Genomic DNA, 17,003 nt, shown 5'->3' on the forward strand with positions numbered 1-17,003 from the left:
TTCAAATGCGTACACTGACGCAACTATGCGCCAGGAAATCAGTTGCTGCTGCTGGTTAAGATTGGGTTGCCTGAGCGGGAAAAAAAAACGACCCTGCACCCCCCCCAAACCTAGTATATTTGATCGCAGACAACAATCAGCGGTCATCTTGGTCGCAGTGCACGACGGAGAGAGACCGTAATACACAGTTCGGCTGCCGTGGCGAAGGCTACCTGTGCGCCGCACATACCGATCTGCGGTCGTAGTGGCCTCCCCGCACGGAGGAGAGGCCGTAATGCCAAGGCCGGCTTCTGCAGGGAAGGCTACGTATGCGTCGGAGACACCGACCCGCGAACGGCGAGATGAGGACGCATTCGCGCGTAAAGCTCCGCCCGACTTTAACGGTAAAGGCAACGAACCTGGTCGCGGAAGACACTTATCGCAGATGAAGGCTACCTGCACGTGCGCCATAGACACTGATCGGCTGTCGTCTCAGTTTCAGTGCACGAAAAGGAGCAACGGTAACACTAAGCTTCCTTAGTAAAGGTTATCTGGCCGTGGCAGACGCTAATCGTCGGCCGTCTCTCCCTCCGTCCACTCCCGTTCTGAGCGCCAGGATCGTTTTTGAAAAACGACACTAGTTTCTGGCTGCCAGAATCGCTTTTGAAAAACGACACTACTGATAACGATGCTGTTTTGCGGCCCTAGACAACAGTACCGCTCTATCTATGGGCCATACACAGTGATCGGGTGAAAGTACGTGTATACCTTTGGTCGCAAATACCGACACTCACACATCATACATTATGGTAACTCTAAATAGATCGTCGGGAGAAGATAACAGAAGGCCTAGCGACGAACAGTCAACTTCCGGTCAAAATTGACAGAATTCCATGAAATTCGAACTTTCGGAAGTTCTGAGCACCTCCATTTCATGAATTTCGGCCAGAACGATCTTTTCCCAAATTTAATTATTTTCTACTGTTCGAAATTCATGGCACATTACCGTAGTTTTTTTTTTTTTTTGATGCAATATTACATAATGTTTAACAGCATAATGACCATCAATTTTAATAATAAAATATTAGTATCATGGATATTCAGAAAATGTGACTAGCAAAGGTCTTCAGGCCCATGGAACTTCAAAGTCACAACTTGAAAATGCCAAAATGTAAACAAAGACAGCACTGTTCTGAAATGTTTTTTTTTTTCATTTTTAACAATTTTTTAACATAAAACAAAATAAACAGTTTACTGCAATTTTTATATGATCAACTAAGAAAATTGATGAGATGGGAAAAATATCAATAGAATAGTGTTAAATGTCCAATTTCCTCCATTCTGAGATTCTGAACATAGTGAATGATTGAATCTCACAAACTGCAATGATATGAGTTTATTTCCATTTTTGACACTTTAGTACACAATACACGATAACAAGTTTACCATCATTTTTACATAATCAACTAATAATGTTGTAAAGATGCAGGAAATGTCAACCAAAAACTTTTACGTATCTTATTAGTTAAATAATGAGACTATTAACATGCCTAAGAATTGAATCTGAGGAAATGTGAAAAATATGCTGAAAAGTGAAAAAACAGCATAACTTCTACAATAATGGCCCGATCATGCTGATTTTCGAACTTGACCTGCGTTTTATGAATATTCATCAGCTCTGTAAATATAAAGCCAAAAAGTAAAACTGCCTTCCACTTATCGTGTTTACAAGTAAAGTGCACGGCGACGGCATCGGCATCGGCATCGGCATCGCCATCGGCATCGGCATCGGCGACGACAGACGCAGGTGATGGCAATATGTACAGACACATCTGTGTCTGTACATAAAAAGCAAGAAGATACCAACGGTTAATCCTACTAAGATAACAAGTTTGCTGGCTTTATCACAGAACTTTCAAAATATAAATTGCTGATTTGAAAAAAATCACTGATGTGTAGATATAACCTTCAGTAAATATATAATTTTATACATTAAACTACCCACAAAAACAATGGAATAAAGTACTGCCGACACTGCCAGTCTTACATGTCAAGACTAAAAATATTTTCATGGACTGGTGAAAGATTGAGTTCAGTTGGTCTAGGGGATTGTCAACAATCTAAAGAGCTACCATTTGCAATTTAAAGCCAGTGTAGCAAAAAGTCTTAAAGTCCAACAATTTTTTTAATATATGAAGCCAAATGTCTGTCTGTTCAAAAATTTTTTTAAAAGTCTGAGAAGAAAGATTTTCATCAGTCTGACACACTGCAACATTTGATGCAACAGGGCAGTTATAATGTCACATCTAACACAATGAAGCAGTTATAATGTCACAACTAACACAATGTAACAGTTATAATGTCACATCAAATGCAATGTAACAGTTATAAAGCCACATCTAATGCAATGTAGCAGGTATAAAGCCACATCTAATATAATGACATACAGTAATTAGGAACGACTTCCGCAGGGGCCCTCGCTAAATGCAATCAGCTTTATTTAATGACAAGTCTCCTTTTGTTTGCTACCTAAACCAGGGACATGCTGTTATCAAGAAAGGTTACAGATAATAGCCCAAAACTCAGAGTGACCAAGATGTCATGTTATAAATAAGGTACACTGTTATATCTCAGCCACAGTCACTGGAGATTTCTTTTTTTATTCTGAACAAATTATTGCCTCTGTAAAGTATCTAAGATAAATTGAAAATAATTTTTAACACATTTTTAACACTATAAATTGTCTGTTGCACTTGCAGAAAAACTTCCAATGCTAATTTAAACAAGGAGTTTGATATTGACTGATTTATCTCTCAATGGTTGATTCTGAATATGAAACAGGGCTGGTTAATATTTTACTTTACTGACACTTACACAATTGTTTTCTTCAAGATTCTGGTCCTCAGGGGAGGTGTTGTTATTCAACTGTTTTTCTGAGTTGCTGAAATGAAGAGGCAAAAATCAGACTAAATTCAATAAAAAAAGAAAAATCATTCAATTTTTAATTTTTTTGTTTTTTTTTTTTGTTTTTACTGATTTTTTAACTCAAAACCAAATAATGCAAATCTAATACTAAAAGTTTTTTTTAATGGAAATTAAGATAAAAAGATTATGAGAAAGAAAAAGAAAGGGAAAGAAAAAGAGATGCCAAACAAAGCCACTTTTCACTGCCAACCAACCAACCACGCCCCCTCACAGTTCAGCCTGTTCAAAGTTAACATGATATCGATTTCAGGAGCTGCCTACAGCTTTAGATTAAGCATAGTCAAACCACTTCTAGACCCTCAATCTTATTTCTCCCAATTACGGTAAGCTAATCATTGACTAAGCCAACAACAATAGGGCTCCTTATCTCATAGAGCCATTATTAAGAGATCTTATTAAAGGTAAAGTCCACCTGTGTTATGTGCCAGTTCTTTGTTCTGCCACCAAGAAGATTACCCAGACTTATACCAATGAAGTTTTCTTAAGACAGGTGGCCTACTATGGTTGGAAAAAATGAACTTTTTTCTTAATATCTATTTTTTCTTTTTTTTCCCTAACTTATTTTTTTTATTTCTTTGCAAATGTATCACCAAGCTGAAAGTTAAAAGCTGTTCACTTCAGTTATACTGACTGAACCTACTACAACTCAAATATGCATTTATTGATTAATTCAGGCACATATTAATAAATAAAATTTTCATTAATTGAAACCAAATTTCTTGTCAGATTGGGCACTTGTCATATGTCAGCTACAACTCAAAGGGATTGAATCAATTCCAGCACAGAAGAAAGACTTCTGAATCAATAACTTAGCAAGCACTACCTTATCTCTCTAACGTATTAAAAATATATTTTTTTGTGGTTCCAATCTAATAAAGGATTTAATTCTTTGTATCATAATATGCAGTCACATGAAGTCATATAGTGTTTATTATTACAACTACATGGTATAAACCACCTTTTGTGATCGTCACATACTATAATATAAGGATAAGAAAGACATCTTATGTTATTGGTAAAGGAGGAAGTGGGCGTCGTCCCAGCTTCAGCCGAGTGATCAATAGCAGTGTCTATTCCAGGATAGCTCTGTTGTGTTGCTGCTATCTCTTGTTACTGGTTTCAAACCCTTTATCTCAAGTTCTTTTTTTTTTCTCCTTTTTGACATGCTCCTTTTTATCTATTGACACAAAAAATTAATCCGACATTTATCTGGTAGAAATATCTCGCAATCTTGACAGAAATACTGCGACACAATAACTGGGAGATAGGAATCTATGACTGGGGAAACTAATTGACCATTTTGTCAGAAATGAAATATTAATCTTTTCTATCAAGAAAGTCTCAAATTATTCCCAATCTCCTTTGAAACATGAAGCAATACTGAAGACAAAAAAGGATAATCCTCAGCACTCAAAACTTCCAATCAAGTAAACTGCTATTGGATTTAATTTCTCCTCTGCCAATATTCCCATATTCTACAGCTTGTTTTCCACTTATTTATAAAAATAAAACTTCTTGAAAATATTTTTATATTTTCTTTACTCTGAAAGTGTACACTTTTATCTCAGTTCAATTTGAATATTTCTTCCAACAAATGTTTTTCAATGTTGTAAATGCTTGCATTTCCTTGAGGCATTATTATCCTTCATAAAAATAAAACATCCATTAATCTGATACAAAATATGTGACCACTAAAAGATGACGACAGGCCGACAAATCTTCAACAATCATTAACTACCTGTTTAATACAGTGAAATGTGTCCCGGACTGATAAGGCATTGAAAACTGTTCAGGTAATAAGACCTGCTGCTGCGTTAGCATGCCTGTTGATAAGTGCAATGAATTTTTTTTTCTTTTTTTTTTTTTGTGAATCTGTTTCACTTTTCGTTCTTTTCATTGCCATATGAAGTGGGTTTCTTTAGCCACAATATAGCAACTTACACAAGGGTTTGGACTCCCTGAGAAACACACACATAAACAAATAGACATGCACACACACACATATACACACAAACATGCATACATACACACAAACCTGCACAAGGCATGCATGTCCACTCATACACATGTGCAAAGCATGAACCCTGACACACACAACCACACACATGTAAGCATGCCTGCACACACACACACACACACACACACACACACACACACACACACACACACACACACTCTCTCTTCTTCCTAATAACTTTTTGACCTTTCTCTCCATTAGCTCTGAGACTTCTAACAACACCATATCAGCTCCCTAAGATCAGACAATAGCACATCTAGCTTACCTTTATTCTTTGCCTTAAAACAATTCCACCTTTGACTCCTGTGTCACAAATGACAGATATAAAGCATATTTTACTTGTATGTTCAGAACAAGGAGGTGGGTTCACATCAGTAATCCATATATACTGTAGGTGTTCTAAGGGATGCCACTCTAAGGGTGTGATCCCAGTGAAACCATCGCACTAGTTACATGGATCCAACATAGCAGGGACTCTCGCTGATTGCAATCAGCTTAACTGAATGATGACATGCTTCCTCCTAGCTCTAAGTAGAATACAGAAAAGCTGGTGACTTTACTAATATTATATGCTACATTGGAAGCAAAAGGGGTGTGTCATTCAGTTAAGCTGATTGCACTTAGCAAGAGTCACTGTAGAATAGGGTCCATGGGGTGAAAGTGTCCCAGTACATATTACAACACCAAAGTTTACAGCACACTGTGAGAAATTCCCAAGTCTGAGGACAATTTTTTTCATCATGATTCAAAAAAGTCCTTGATGAGTTGTAGTTTTTGTAATGGATTAATTCATCCTGATACAGCATTCAGACACTTCTCAAAGTAAAACAATACTGCAGTTTATATACTCATATACTTATAAGAAAGTCATAATGTTTTGGAGGTCTGTGATACATCATTCCTTGGCAGTTTGCTGTAAATATATAGATGTATCTTCGTCTGTCACTAGAATTTTCCTTAAGAAATTGTGCCCTTCTAGATAACATTAAATAGTGGAATACTGCCAAACACTGCCAAAAAATTTTAAGTCATCAGAAAACAAAAAAGGTGGTCTCACTTGTCCTGTTTAGTTTTAAAACATCACATTTAAACGAAGACATAACTCATTTTTTTCTCAACTTTCTCCAATTTATCACCACTACAAAACTGAAAATCCAAAACAAGCATTTCAACCAACACCCTATTCTAAATATAGCTCCTTCTTGTAGTATATATATGTTTTGCCCAGTACAAAACATTTTATTCAAAGGCACACCTGTATTTTCAGTTTCACTCGTTGACGATGAATTTACGTTAATTACCCATTCATCACTCGTTGCTGAATACAGGTACAGCCCTGTGTAGCCCTGTGCATGGGACAACAAACACGAGGAAAAACGGGATTACTTACATTTATTTTAAAAGCTAAAATATCAAGGCAATAGCAGTGGCTTACTAGTAACTTAACTTACCCCCACCCCCACCCCCACCCACTACCCCACCCCTCCCCACCCCTCAACCCACCTTCTTCTGGAGATGTCTTTTTAAATTAAGTAAAAGGAATGTGTATTTATGATCCTACCTTTCTGTGACCAATGTCTGACTGGGAACATTGTTCTTTTCTCTTTTTTTTTAGGATAAAAAGTAAAACTGATGTATTCTTGTGAAGTTTCCATATGAAACACAAAATGGATTCTCACTTGAAACTAAGTGAAACTAAAACTAAGGGCCGTCTCCTTTGTTTTGATTTTTCTAAAAATGAAAACCACATCTTCTGATTTAAAATGTTCACCATACTGGGGATGAATTAATGGATAAGGTCTAGGTGAAAATAAGATTAGGAGTAAAAAGTATTAATACAAGAATGGACAGAGGTTTCCTTCATAAATTTTTAATCTGCAAGATGGTCTTCCATTATCAATGACAGCTAAATTATGAAGCCCTATACAACAGCCTAATCTAATAATACGCAATCATAAACTATTGACATGGGGGGGGGGGGGGGTATGGGGGATACTACTAAGTGCCCCATAATTACAGGGCTTTAGTGTTAATTTTTAACATTATGATTTTAACTGAATATTAAATTACAATTTATTGGTTTGGTTTCTATTGAAAGGTTTGCTTCACTGAACAGTTCAAAGACTGTCAAGACTTAAAATATACAAAGCATTTAGTGTGCTAAAAATAAGGTTTTGACAAGGGAAGAATAACACCTACAATAACTACAGTTTATTTGATTTTTATTTTTAAATTAACCCTGTTAGCGTTTTGTAAATATCAAAAACTAAGGAACGATAATTAGGAACAAATATCCCTTTAACCTGATCTTCAACACTGTTGTAAATCTTATAAACTCTAAGAGATTATTGGATAATATTTCTAAAAGAGAATATTGGATAAAATATAAGATAATTTTTTAAAAGAGATTATTGAAAACTCATCACTGTTATTAGGTCTCTGTTGTTTCGAGTCATTGATAAAGTAGAGGACAGCTTTCAGTAATCTCTGAAACAGAACATATAGGAAACATTGCATTTAATTCCCCTGAGTTAAACCTGAGCAAACAGGGACCACACCCTTATCTGATAGAGGGCACTGTTCACACCACCAAGACAGTCCAACAGACCTCATGTATACCATCTCTAATCCACAGCCTCATGGCAATGAATGACAGCTTAACTGTTGTATTTCATAAATGTGTTACACAGTGCAAACGGCTTTCCAGATTTAGCCAGGCTACACCCACTTAGACTACTTTATTTCAGTCTACACAGGCACTGTTAACAGTTTGTCTGTTGAAATTTGAATACATAAGATTTAATTTTGGAAAATTAAAATTTGATGTATATATGTTCTGGTTTGTACGCATGCAAACATACACACTATTTTCTATCCTTGGTGTGATGCATGGCAGTTCCATAAACACACGCACACGCACATGCACAGGCATACACACACACACACACACACGTCTTAATTTTCATCCTTGGACTAATATACGGTGGTTTAATAAGAGCTACAGCATTCCATGGATATCACCTTAGCAGCTGGCTGCCACGCCCCTCACCAGTTGACCAGGGCATTAACTTGGCTTTATACAATGAGGGTTATATATCAACACCAAGCCTTGCATTCTGTGTTGAATTATCCATTATCCTTTCCGTATGTTGATTCTCTCTCTCTCTCTCTCTCTCTCTCTCTCTCTCTCTCTCTCTCTCTCTCTCTCTCTCTCTCTCTCTCTACTCCACTTAAATTACAAATATAGAAGAATCCACTGGTAGCGCTCACATACCTACATCAATAAAGCCATAAATTAGAAGTCTACTCTGCCACACCCCATGGTGTATCAAAACATCTTAGGTTTAAATTGAGCCTTACAAAAGCCATGTTTCCACACCACTTAGGTTGACCTAACTCAGGAACACATATCTCAGTAGGCAAACTGTTGGCATACAGATCACAAACAAACACAATGCAATTTCTATCTGCAGTGGTGGTAGGTAAACCTAATCATAATTAGACATATAACAGTTTAACATTAATAGGTGGCAGCATGTGGGACAACAGAGTGATAAGTCCTATGGTGATCTAATCATAATTGGACATATTACACAGTTTAACATTATGATGGCTGTAGGTGTGACAACAAAGTGATTAGAATGGTTTCATTTGATGAACTTATCACATTCAAATGACCTGATTTATTGGGTCACTCAAAGTCAGGTGGCCTTAGGTGGACTTGGAACACGCCTCAAGTCATACAGTTTTGGAGTCCCAGGGCCCACTATACCGAGCAACAGTCAGGGACCTGAAAAGGGCAGTTAGTAAAAATCTAAATCAGGTTTCACTATGATAAAAATAGCTCCAAAATGCTACACAAGAGGGACTTTGTGCATGCTGATAGTGCAGTTTCTGCATTGGCATGCAAGGCCTTTTTCAGCAGTTTCTGCACCATGTAAGACGTGGCATGAAATTCTGAACTAAGGCTGCCTAGCCTATAACTTCTCCATAACAACTACTTATCAATTTTTGATTTATTAAGCACGGCCAGTAAATAAAATATTTAACTTCTGATACTGATCAGCATACCAAACTGATAAGACACAAGCATGCATTACCTGCACTAAGACATAATGTGCCACGCCCTTATATAATTTTTTTTTTTTCTTTTTTGGTCTCTACGAGGTCTGTTGCTCTAGTGAGAATAAAAGTGGTCAGATGTATTGTAACCATGTGTAAGTGTTGAGGGGATGTTAGGGTGGGTCTGTTAAAGGCTTTCAACTTATTGATTCCTGTGTTTTAAATTTTTTTTTCGTTTTAATAAAATATTTGAACAAAATATATACCTACATATGTTGAAAAGTATGTTGATGTTGACCCAACTTTTTAATCATTTCTCCATGTCTCCAGCACAGCAACCCTACATTTAACAGGAGCACATACATGTGATAAATAGTAAATTCTATTCATCACTCCTATCTTTTCAATAAATAAAAAGTAGGATGTATGTTATCCAAGGCTAAGCTAGGCTAGATAACCACAAATGTATCCAAGCTACCATATTATATAGCATATATATAAATTATATTACACACACACACACCTATACTCAAGGACCTATATTTACACAGGCAAGGTGGATACATATAGATAGCAGTTCTATATATGCTGTATGCCACACCTTGTCATATAGAGTTTGTATCTTCCATCTTGAACTCTAGTGGATCTGTGGATTTGGATGAAAATTATAGCAGGCCTAAATCTTTCTTCGAATATTAAATGCCACTTCTCATCAGGGAGGGGGTGGGGGTGACAGTTCAGGCTAACTATTTATTGGAATCTTATTTTTTGATTTATTCCAAGTATCATCAACAATCTTTGTAATACATATAACTAAAATAATTTTATTAGAGAAATACTTGTATTGATCTTTTAAAAGACACATGATGTTTGATATGGGTAGACTAAGATAGCAAAATTCAGGTTTGAATGTTCTCACGTTTGTATTTTATCTACTCAATGTTACTAGTATATATCTTTGGTCATATTTGCATTAGTGTTTGTACAGTTTCATGTAATTTTACTGGGTACACTTTATCTCCACAAACCCACTGATAAAGATGCATGTTACGGTGGAAATGCATGTGCACGTTCACACACACACACAAACAAACATACATGTGCACATATTTAAACACGTGCTCACACACGTACACACACACACATCCACACTCAAACACCCACATCCAACAAGGCAAGCTGTGATGTCCCAAAGTGAGTTCTCTCTATTGATTCCCTGACATGGTTTATTAGTCCCCATGACCGGTTTATTGGCAAGATAAGACTCACTGGTCGCACAGTCGATATGTCTAGGACAACTACCCCAGCGATGACCTAGTTACTCCACAGGGGATCAGATGGATTTCAAACTTGACCCAACCCTTGAAAAGTGATACTGTACATGTACACAGTTAATACTGTTCCCATTCAGCCACTATATCCAATGGAATGGTTCGAAGTTAGTATCATTCCTAACCTCTCCATATATACGATACTGGAATAGCCAAATTATGTTGGAAGTCCTGGCGTTTTTTCTTACATACAAGTCAGGCAATGTTATCAAACAAACAATCTCCCAATAACTGACATCACTCATATTCTAGCATGTTTATGTGCATATGCATATGTATGTGTGTGTATGTTTGTGTGTTTATGTGTCTGTGTAGATATGTAGAAATTTAACTCTCTCCCCCCCCCCCCCCTCCATACCTTTGTTGTATATTTTCTTTCCAATATTTTTTACTACACCAAAAGATGGATAAGGGAAAGAGTTCTTGTAACTACTTTCTTTTATAGGATAAAACTACGGGTATGTGCTTCCTACTCAAACACTAAAATTCATCAATTAAAGAATAATTGTGTATAATAATAAGATATCTTGTTAGGAAAAACCATTTCCCTATTCTTAATTTACACCGTCTCCCTGTAAATAAGAGTGGCTCTTCGCAAATCTTCAACAAAATTATTTGCAACTGGCATTCCATAATTACCAATTTTATTCATTTCTGAATACGATCCAACCTTACTGCTGGTTGCCGTGGCAACTCCCTATCACCACAAGAAATAGAGTAATAATCAAACAGTGCAAACTGGCTTTTCCTGTTGTAAATTGAAAGGACGCAGATGCAAATAGCCTTCATTAGTGTTTTTTCACTGCTCTAATGATGGTGTGTCCTTGTAACACAAAAGGATTTGTAATTTTGCTACAATCATGTGATTACAGTAACATACAGTGGGGGTCGTACAGAAGTTTTAAATGTTAAAGGCCAATTGTTGCCACATAATTCTACATGTCAAATATTATTTAGATAATACTGTCACTGTGAGCTGTTTCTTTTCAATTCATTGTCACAATGAGTATTATCATTTTTGTAATATATATTTGTTCCATTTTTTGCGTTCTTTGGGACAACCACATATTCAACAGTATATGACAATATATTACGGAACTGAAACAATGTGGTTAGATACATTTTAAAGGTGTTTTAAAAATCCAATCTTTAGATGGAATGGAATATTTCAATATACCTAGCAATCTGAACATTACAGTTTTTTTGAAACATTTTAATAATCAATCTAAAAAAACTTCCACTTCAATCTAAAATAAAAACTTACACATAATACTCTCATAACCTGACCTGTGCAGGCAATGGACCACAGTCTAATAAACTTTTAAAAGTACTTAATGTGCACGTCACTGTGGCTACGCTAGGATGAACAGACTTCAAACTGGTAAGAAAATGTGATATATCACAACATTGTCATTCATGTGACAAGCTTTTGGTTCTAAACCCTAGGACAACAACCTGGTGAAAAAGGGTGATGGAGACTTCCCATTATATGAAGGAGAAGCCATAGCCACTTGAGGCCAAGTTGTAAGGGTCGTATTGACACAGGTCAAATTCTGCACGATATCGACTCACTGATACAATACTGTGAACATGTACAAATCTTCATTAAAAAACCATCTCTGTAATCTCTTCTAACTATTATTTAGCCATTTATTCACTTAAGCAAGGAACTGTTTTTAACAGTTTCTAGTCTTGGGGCTGTTTATCACTTCTAGCAAAAAGATTAGTGCCCATATTCTACTGTGGAGTAATACTCACGACTATAATAAGTTATGAATACTTAAAAAATGTTTGGCCTAAATGTGTTGCAATACAGGTATAACTCCACACACTGAATTAAACATAATGAATTAAACATAATGAATTTAATTAAATCTTTAAATACTTTCAGAGCACTACAACAGATTGAGAGGTCACTACACAGCCTTATGGTAATGATATTAATTTTTGCTCTTAAATTTTTGAAAGCAACTTATCAAAGGATAATTGAAGGATAAGTGAAAGATAATCTAGTGAAACATAACATCTCGGCTATGTTGATACTAGGTTATATCTTTTTCTAAAATGAATTTCATTCACAATAGTTTATTGTCCTGTACATTCTAGGTGAAAGTGACAACTCTCCACCACCTGCTATATGCTGGTAGTATAAAGTTTGATTACCAGCATGATGCTGGCTTAAACAATTACTGTTTCCACATTTATGCCTTTGTTCCTGTTCATTTACCTCTCAACCTCCCAGTGTAATAAAAGATGCCTGCTTCATGGTGGCTTCCAGCACAGTTTCTCTTTTAACTCAATAAAAAATATAACCTATTGCTTTTGTCCTATGTGAACAGAGAGAACACCTTAGTTGACAATGTAGAGCTTTGGCACAGTTTCACATAGGTTGATAAACACTTAAGTACATTTTACAAAATATCACGTCATAAATGCCATTCATACTTGGAAGCCATGGACGTATTGTTAAGAGGAAGGAGTCAACAGTGTTTATTTAAAATCTGTCACTAATTAAACTCGTCTTACTTCCTGTTTCATAAAGTTATAAAGATAAAACTATGTTCTTGTCTTTAACTAGCCCAGGAGAACACTACAGTATAACAAGAATTAGAATGACTCCGATTTAAGTAAATAGCACAGTTTGCATTAATATATTATTCCATTTCACTCTATATAGCTGCTACAGTCCAGGTCAAAGCGGTGCATTCATCAAAACCATACAAAACCCACATTTTCGACCCTTGTTCTCCTTTTTCGCCAACATAAACGTCGTGTTTTTGTCCTGAAATAGAACAATACCCGGGATTCCCCCTCTGTCTCTGAGAACCCCCTTTCAATGGGCTCAGCCACGCGTGAACCTCACAATGCAAACCTTCGGTTCTTTTGAAATCTCACCTTGATTTTTCGCTCACTTCTCGAGGGATTCCCGTCGTTTCATTTACTGCAAAAGAAAAGAGATATACCATCACGTAACCAGGTCATTGTATACGGCGGGGATTAACGACACGAATATGGCTTGGGGCGTTCAACGGCAGATGGGGAAGGCGTCAACCACAGAGCAGGGACGTGGTTTGGGGGGGGGGGTTAAAATCGACATATCACACACGCACGCGCATACACAATGGATTTGTTTACATTTCAGACTACGTCAATAGGGAGACCCCAGCACGTGAGTCATCGACTAGAAGGGAAATCTACGTGAACTTACCTGCGTTGCAATCGGCGATCGGCACGGTATCGTTGGGGTTTGGTAAAACCTCTGTGCTCGTTTCTTCCAGCTGCGATTCGCTGCGAGCAGCCGCCATGTTGTGATGACTTCACCACACCCCACATCCGGGCCTCCGAACGAAGACACACCCACCAGTGCTGCATGTTTATCACGCAGCTCATCAACTGGCACTGCAAATAATTTATTGGGTCAAGCTAATAAAAAGTCAGAAAGCCAATTACCATATAAATTCACCAGGCGAAGATATTTGGAGCTTTTTGTGGCTCCGTAGCAACGCGGGCGGGGAAGGGGCGAGTCCGTTTTAACGCTGAAACTACCACGTTGAGATCTATATGGGACTGAACGCAGTCGAGCGCGGTGTGCCGGTGAAACATCTGTGGAAATAAATTATCATAATTATATCGGCGTCCCGTGCAAAAATTCATTGAACAAACTACAAAGAAAGGGTGGATGCATGGGTGGGACAGGGCTTGCTACAGAATTTAGGACATTGCTTATTTAATTCTAGAGATGGATATAGGATAAAATTGGAGTCGCATGGAACGCAGAGGGCTTGCTATTAATTTTAAATAAGATCCATCCAATCAGTTGAAAGATATCTTTTCTTTATTAATATATTATTTTCAGATGGAAGTCTACACAAATAATTTAGAATGAAGTAATTTCAAACAGATAGCTTCAATATGCATGTTAAGCTTCAACTTCAAAGAGGAGATAGGCCTATAGGCCTAACCATGAAAGATGTTTGGATTTTAAGTGTAGACGCGTGCTCACTGTGGCCAAAATTTTAAGGGCCAAATAATAAATAAATATCTGTCAAAGTGCAGCCCTTCTATTGTAGATAAGGCATAAAAAAACTTTGTCATATTTGATGGAAGAGATTTCATGTAAGCCCATTGTAGGGCCTATATGATTAGGCCTACCATTAACACATAGGCCTACAAATCAGCTGACGAAGAAAACCCGTCGCTGATTTGAACAGCTACTTCATACGTAAGCATTTTTCAGCCACCCTGGGTTTTCAGATACTGGAAGCGAGTCATGCTGTTATTGAAAAGACGCTCAACCTTCCGCGCTGTCCTTACAAACGCAGGGTGACACAATTCCTACTTGAGATATGTCATTTGTTAATATTTGTTACAAGAGAACAACAAATATTCTACCAACTGAAACAAGATAATCCTCAAGCCCTTTACACATAGATAATATTTGTTTACGTTTTAAATGTCACATTCAAAATGGTGATCATTCTTCCGTTATTATTTAAAGTTCGAACTAATGTGGATTTTTCTTCTATACCACCAGCATTAAGTGTTTTTTGAAAAGCGTGCCTTTTCACGGGAGTAAATGCAATTGCGAAAGTTTCATTTTAGCGTTCCTCAAAAAATTCGGAGAAAAAAGACTAATTTAGCAGAATCATGTATGTTTCCTCCCTGATAAGTGGCCATCCTTTTTGCCAAGGAAAGCATTAATATATTTAGATGTATAGACAAACCCAGCATAGAAACGCGACGGTTATTCTGTTCCCCCTTCTGAAATATTTGTCTGTGTATAGCCCCACCTTTACATGAACCCACTGGCTCACCAATGTGAATTGTAAAATTGTAAACCGACATATTTTTCTTCGCCTTTTTTTCCTCATTGCACCATCTGTCGATTGGAATGCGGGTTTCTTATTTACAGGAATAAATACAGTCGTAAAGCACGGTGTCTCATTTCTAGAATAGTTGAATTTGATTGACAACCGGAGGAGATTTTGTTGATACTTTTAGACACGGTTAAGTGGAAACGTGATCGCTGCTGCTGATTTTGTTGATCTAGAAGAGTACCTAAAATTCGGCTGTGAGGATCTGCGAACTTGCTTCACTCACCCCTTAAATCATGCAAATATAACGATTATAATAATAATAATGAATAATTTAATGAATTAATTAAGTTTTCGATTGACAAATAAATAGATAAAATATTAGATAAGCTTATTAGTTAAAAGAACAGAATTAGCATTTGGACAAATTTTTTCTTACAATTCGTGGGTTAAAAATACCAATTTCTAAACACCTGGGCAAAGTTGCTGGGTGCCAGGAGAAAATGTGCAATTTGAGCTTATCTGTTAACTACATTCTTAACGTTATTCTTACTGCTTTCTGCACCCTATGTTCCATATTATTATTATTATTATTATTATTATTATTAGAAGCACCCGGATTTCTCTTTTTATAAAACTAATCATCACACACCGCGCTTGCCACGACAATGAAAAAAATTGTCTAACTTGAAAAAAATATGAGACACCTTTTTATATTTACTTGAACGTGTCATCAGGTGGCGGGGATACAAATTATTTCTTAAATTGGTACGATAAGGCTCCCAGGTAACGCTACGGATGAGATCATTTTAAAGATAAGAGACGTCAGCAGCAGCGACCCGTTTAACCAGTTAAATGAATCCACCGCCCAGACTTTCTCCCCACGGCAATACGATACAATGATAATAACGGGAAATCTATTACACATAACTTATGTCCTATTTAGCAACGAGTTACCGTAATGTTTCTTTTCATTAGCCTTCATGTTTGCTACAAAATTCCCCTGTCAAATATACATGACGTAAGTCATATAGGTGTGCCTATGGTAGTCTTTCAATATTGCCACGTTTATGGTGTATATTTGTCCTACTTGTGTGTATACATGACGTGCCTGGGGAGGGGAGGGGGGGAGGGAGGGGGAGGGGGGATGACCCTCTACCAGGACCGCAGATGAATTTTGTGCATTTTTTTCCAACGCGGGAAATGTGCCATGAATTAGCTAGAGACATAAATGTGGATATATAGTGAAAAATCAATCTGTGGCTCTGGTAGAGAGTAGAGGGGAGCTTATGGGTTTGGCAGGTTCCTTTTCTCCACCGTGTCAGTCATAGAGACAGGAGGGGAGGGGGAGGCACGGGGACGCCAAGTCGCTGTTTTTTTATTTTTCTTTGTAAATGGCAACAACCCACCCGGATCAACACCGGTTCAAAATTATAAATTTGAAATGTCAGGCGTCCTGGCAAATTGTATGATAATGCAGTAAGATACGGGTATGTTAAAATTAACGGCAGCACAGCGCCCCACCCATTTACTTGTATTGAAATCAAGTATTGACTATACTGTGCACGGGCTCTCTAGGTTGAGAATCTCCACGGGCGATTATTGCGACGGCGTGGGCCAGCACAACTGATGCAATCCAGAGAGATCTTTCCCCTAGTGAAAAAAATACCCAAGCTTGTAAAAGGAAGATGTATTTGATGATAGCAAGGAAAGAGCCGTGCGCTGCATATTAAGTTGGCTTGTGTAATATTTGACAACAGGTAGAAATGAGGAGGGCGTTTCTTTCAGGAAAATTGACGGTATCATACTGTGCCG

The 17,003-nt window shown here is 37.2% G+C and overlaps 1 protein-coding gene across 1 annotated transcript in view; it reads right to left on the minus strand.

The window, feature by feature from the left end:
* LOC106179536 (uncharacterized) overlaps window positions 1-13,717 on the minus strand; it is a 73,482-nt gene extending 59,765 nt beyond the window's left edge. Inside the window, exons 1-3 of the mRNA XM_013563215.3 lie at window positions 13,583-13,717; window positions 13,270-13,315; window positions 2,854-2,920 (exon numbers count right to left, since the gene is read on the minus strand). Of these exons, the coding sequence (XP_013418669.2) occupies window positions 2,854-2,920; window positions 13,270-13,315; window positions 13,583-13,679 (210 nt within the window). The 5' untranslated portion in view covers window positions 13,680-13,717. The remainder of the gene's footprint in view (window positions 1-2,853; window positions 2,921-13,269; window positions 13,316-13,582) is intronic.
* Between the last annotated feature and the right edge of the window lie 3,286 nt (window positions 13,718-17,003).

Source organism: Lingula anatina, chromosome 3, assembly GCF_051362555.1.
Source record: "Lingula anatina isolate TDL-2025a chromosome 3, LinAna3.0, whole genome shotgun sequence".
NCBI lineage: Eukaryota > Metazoa > Brachiopoda > Lingulata > Lingulida > Lingulidae > Lingula > Lingula anatina.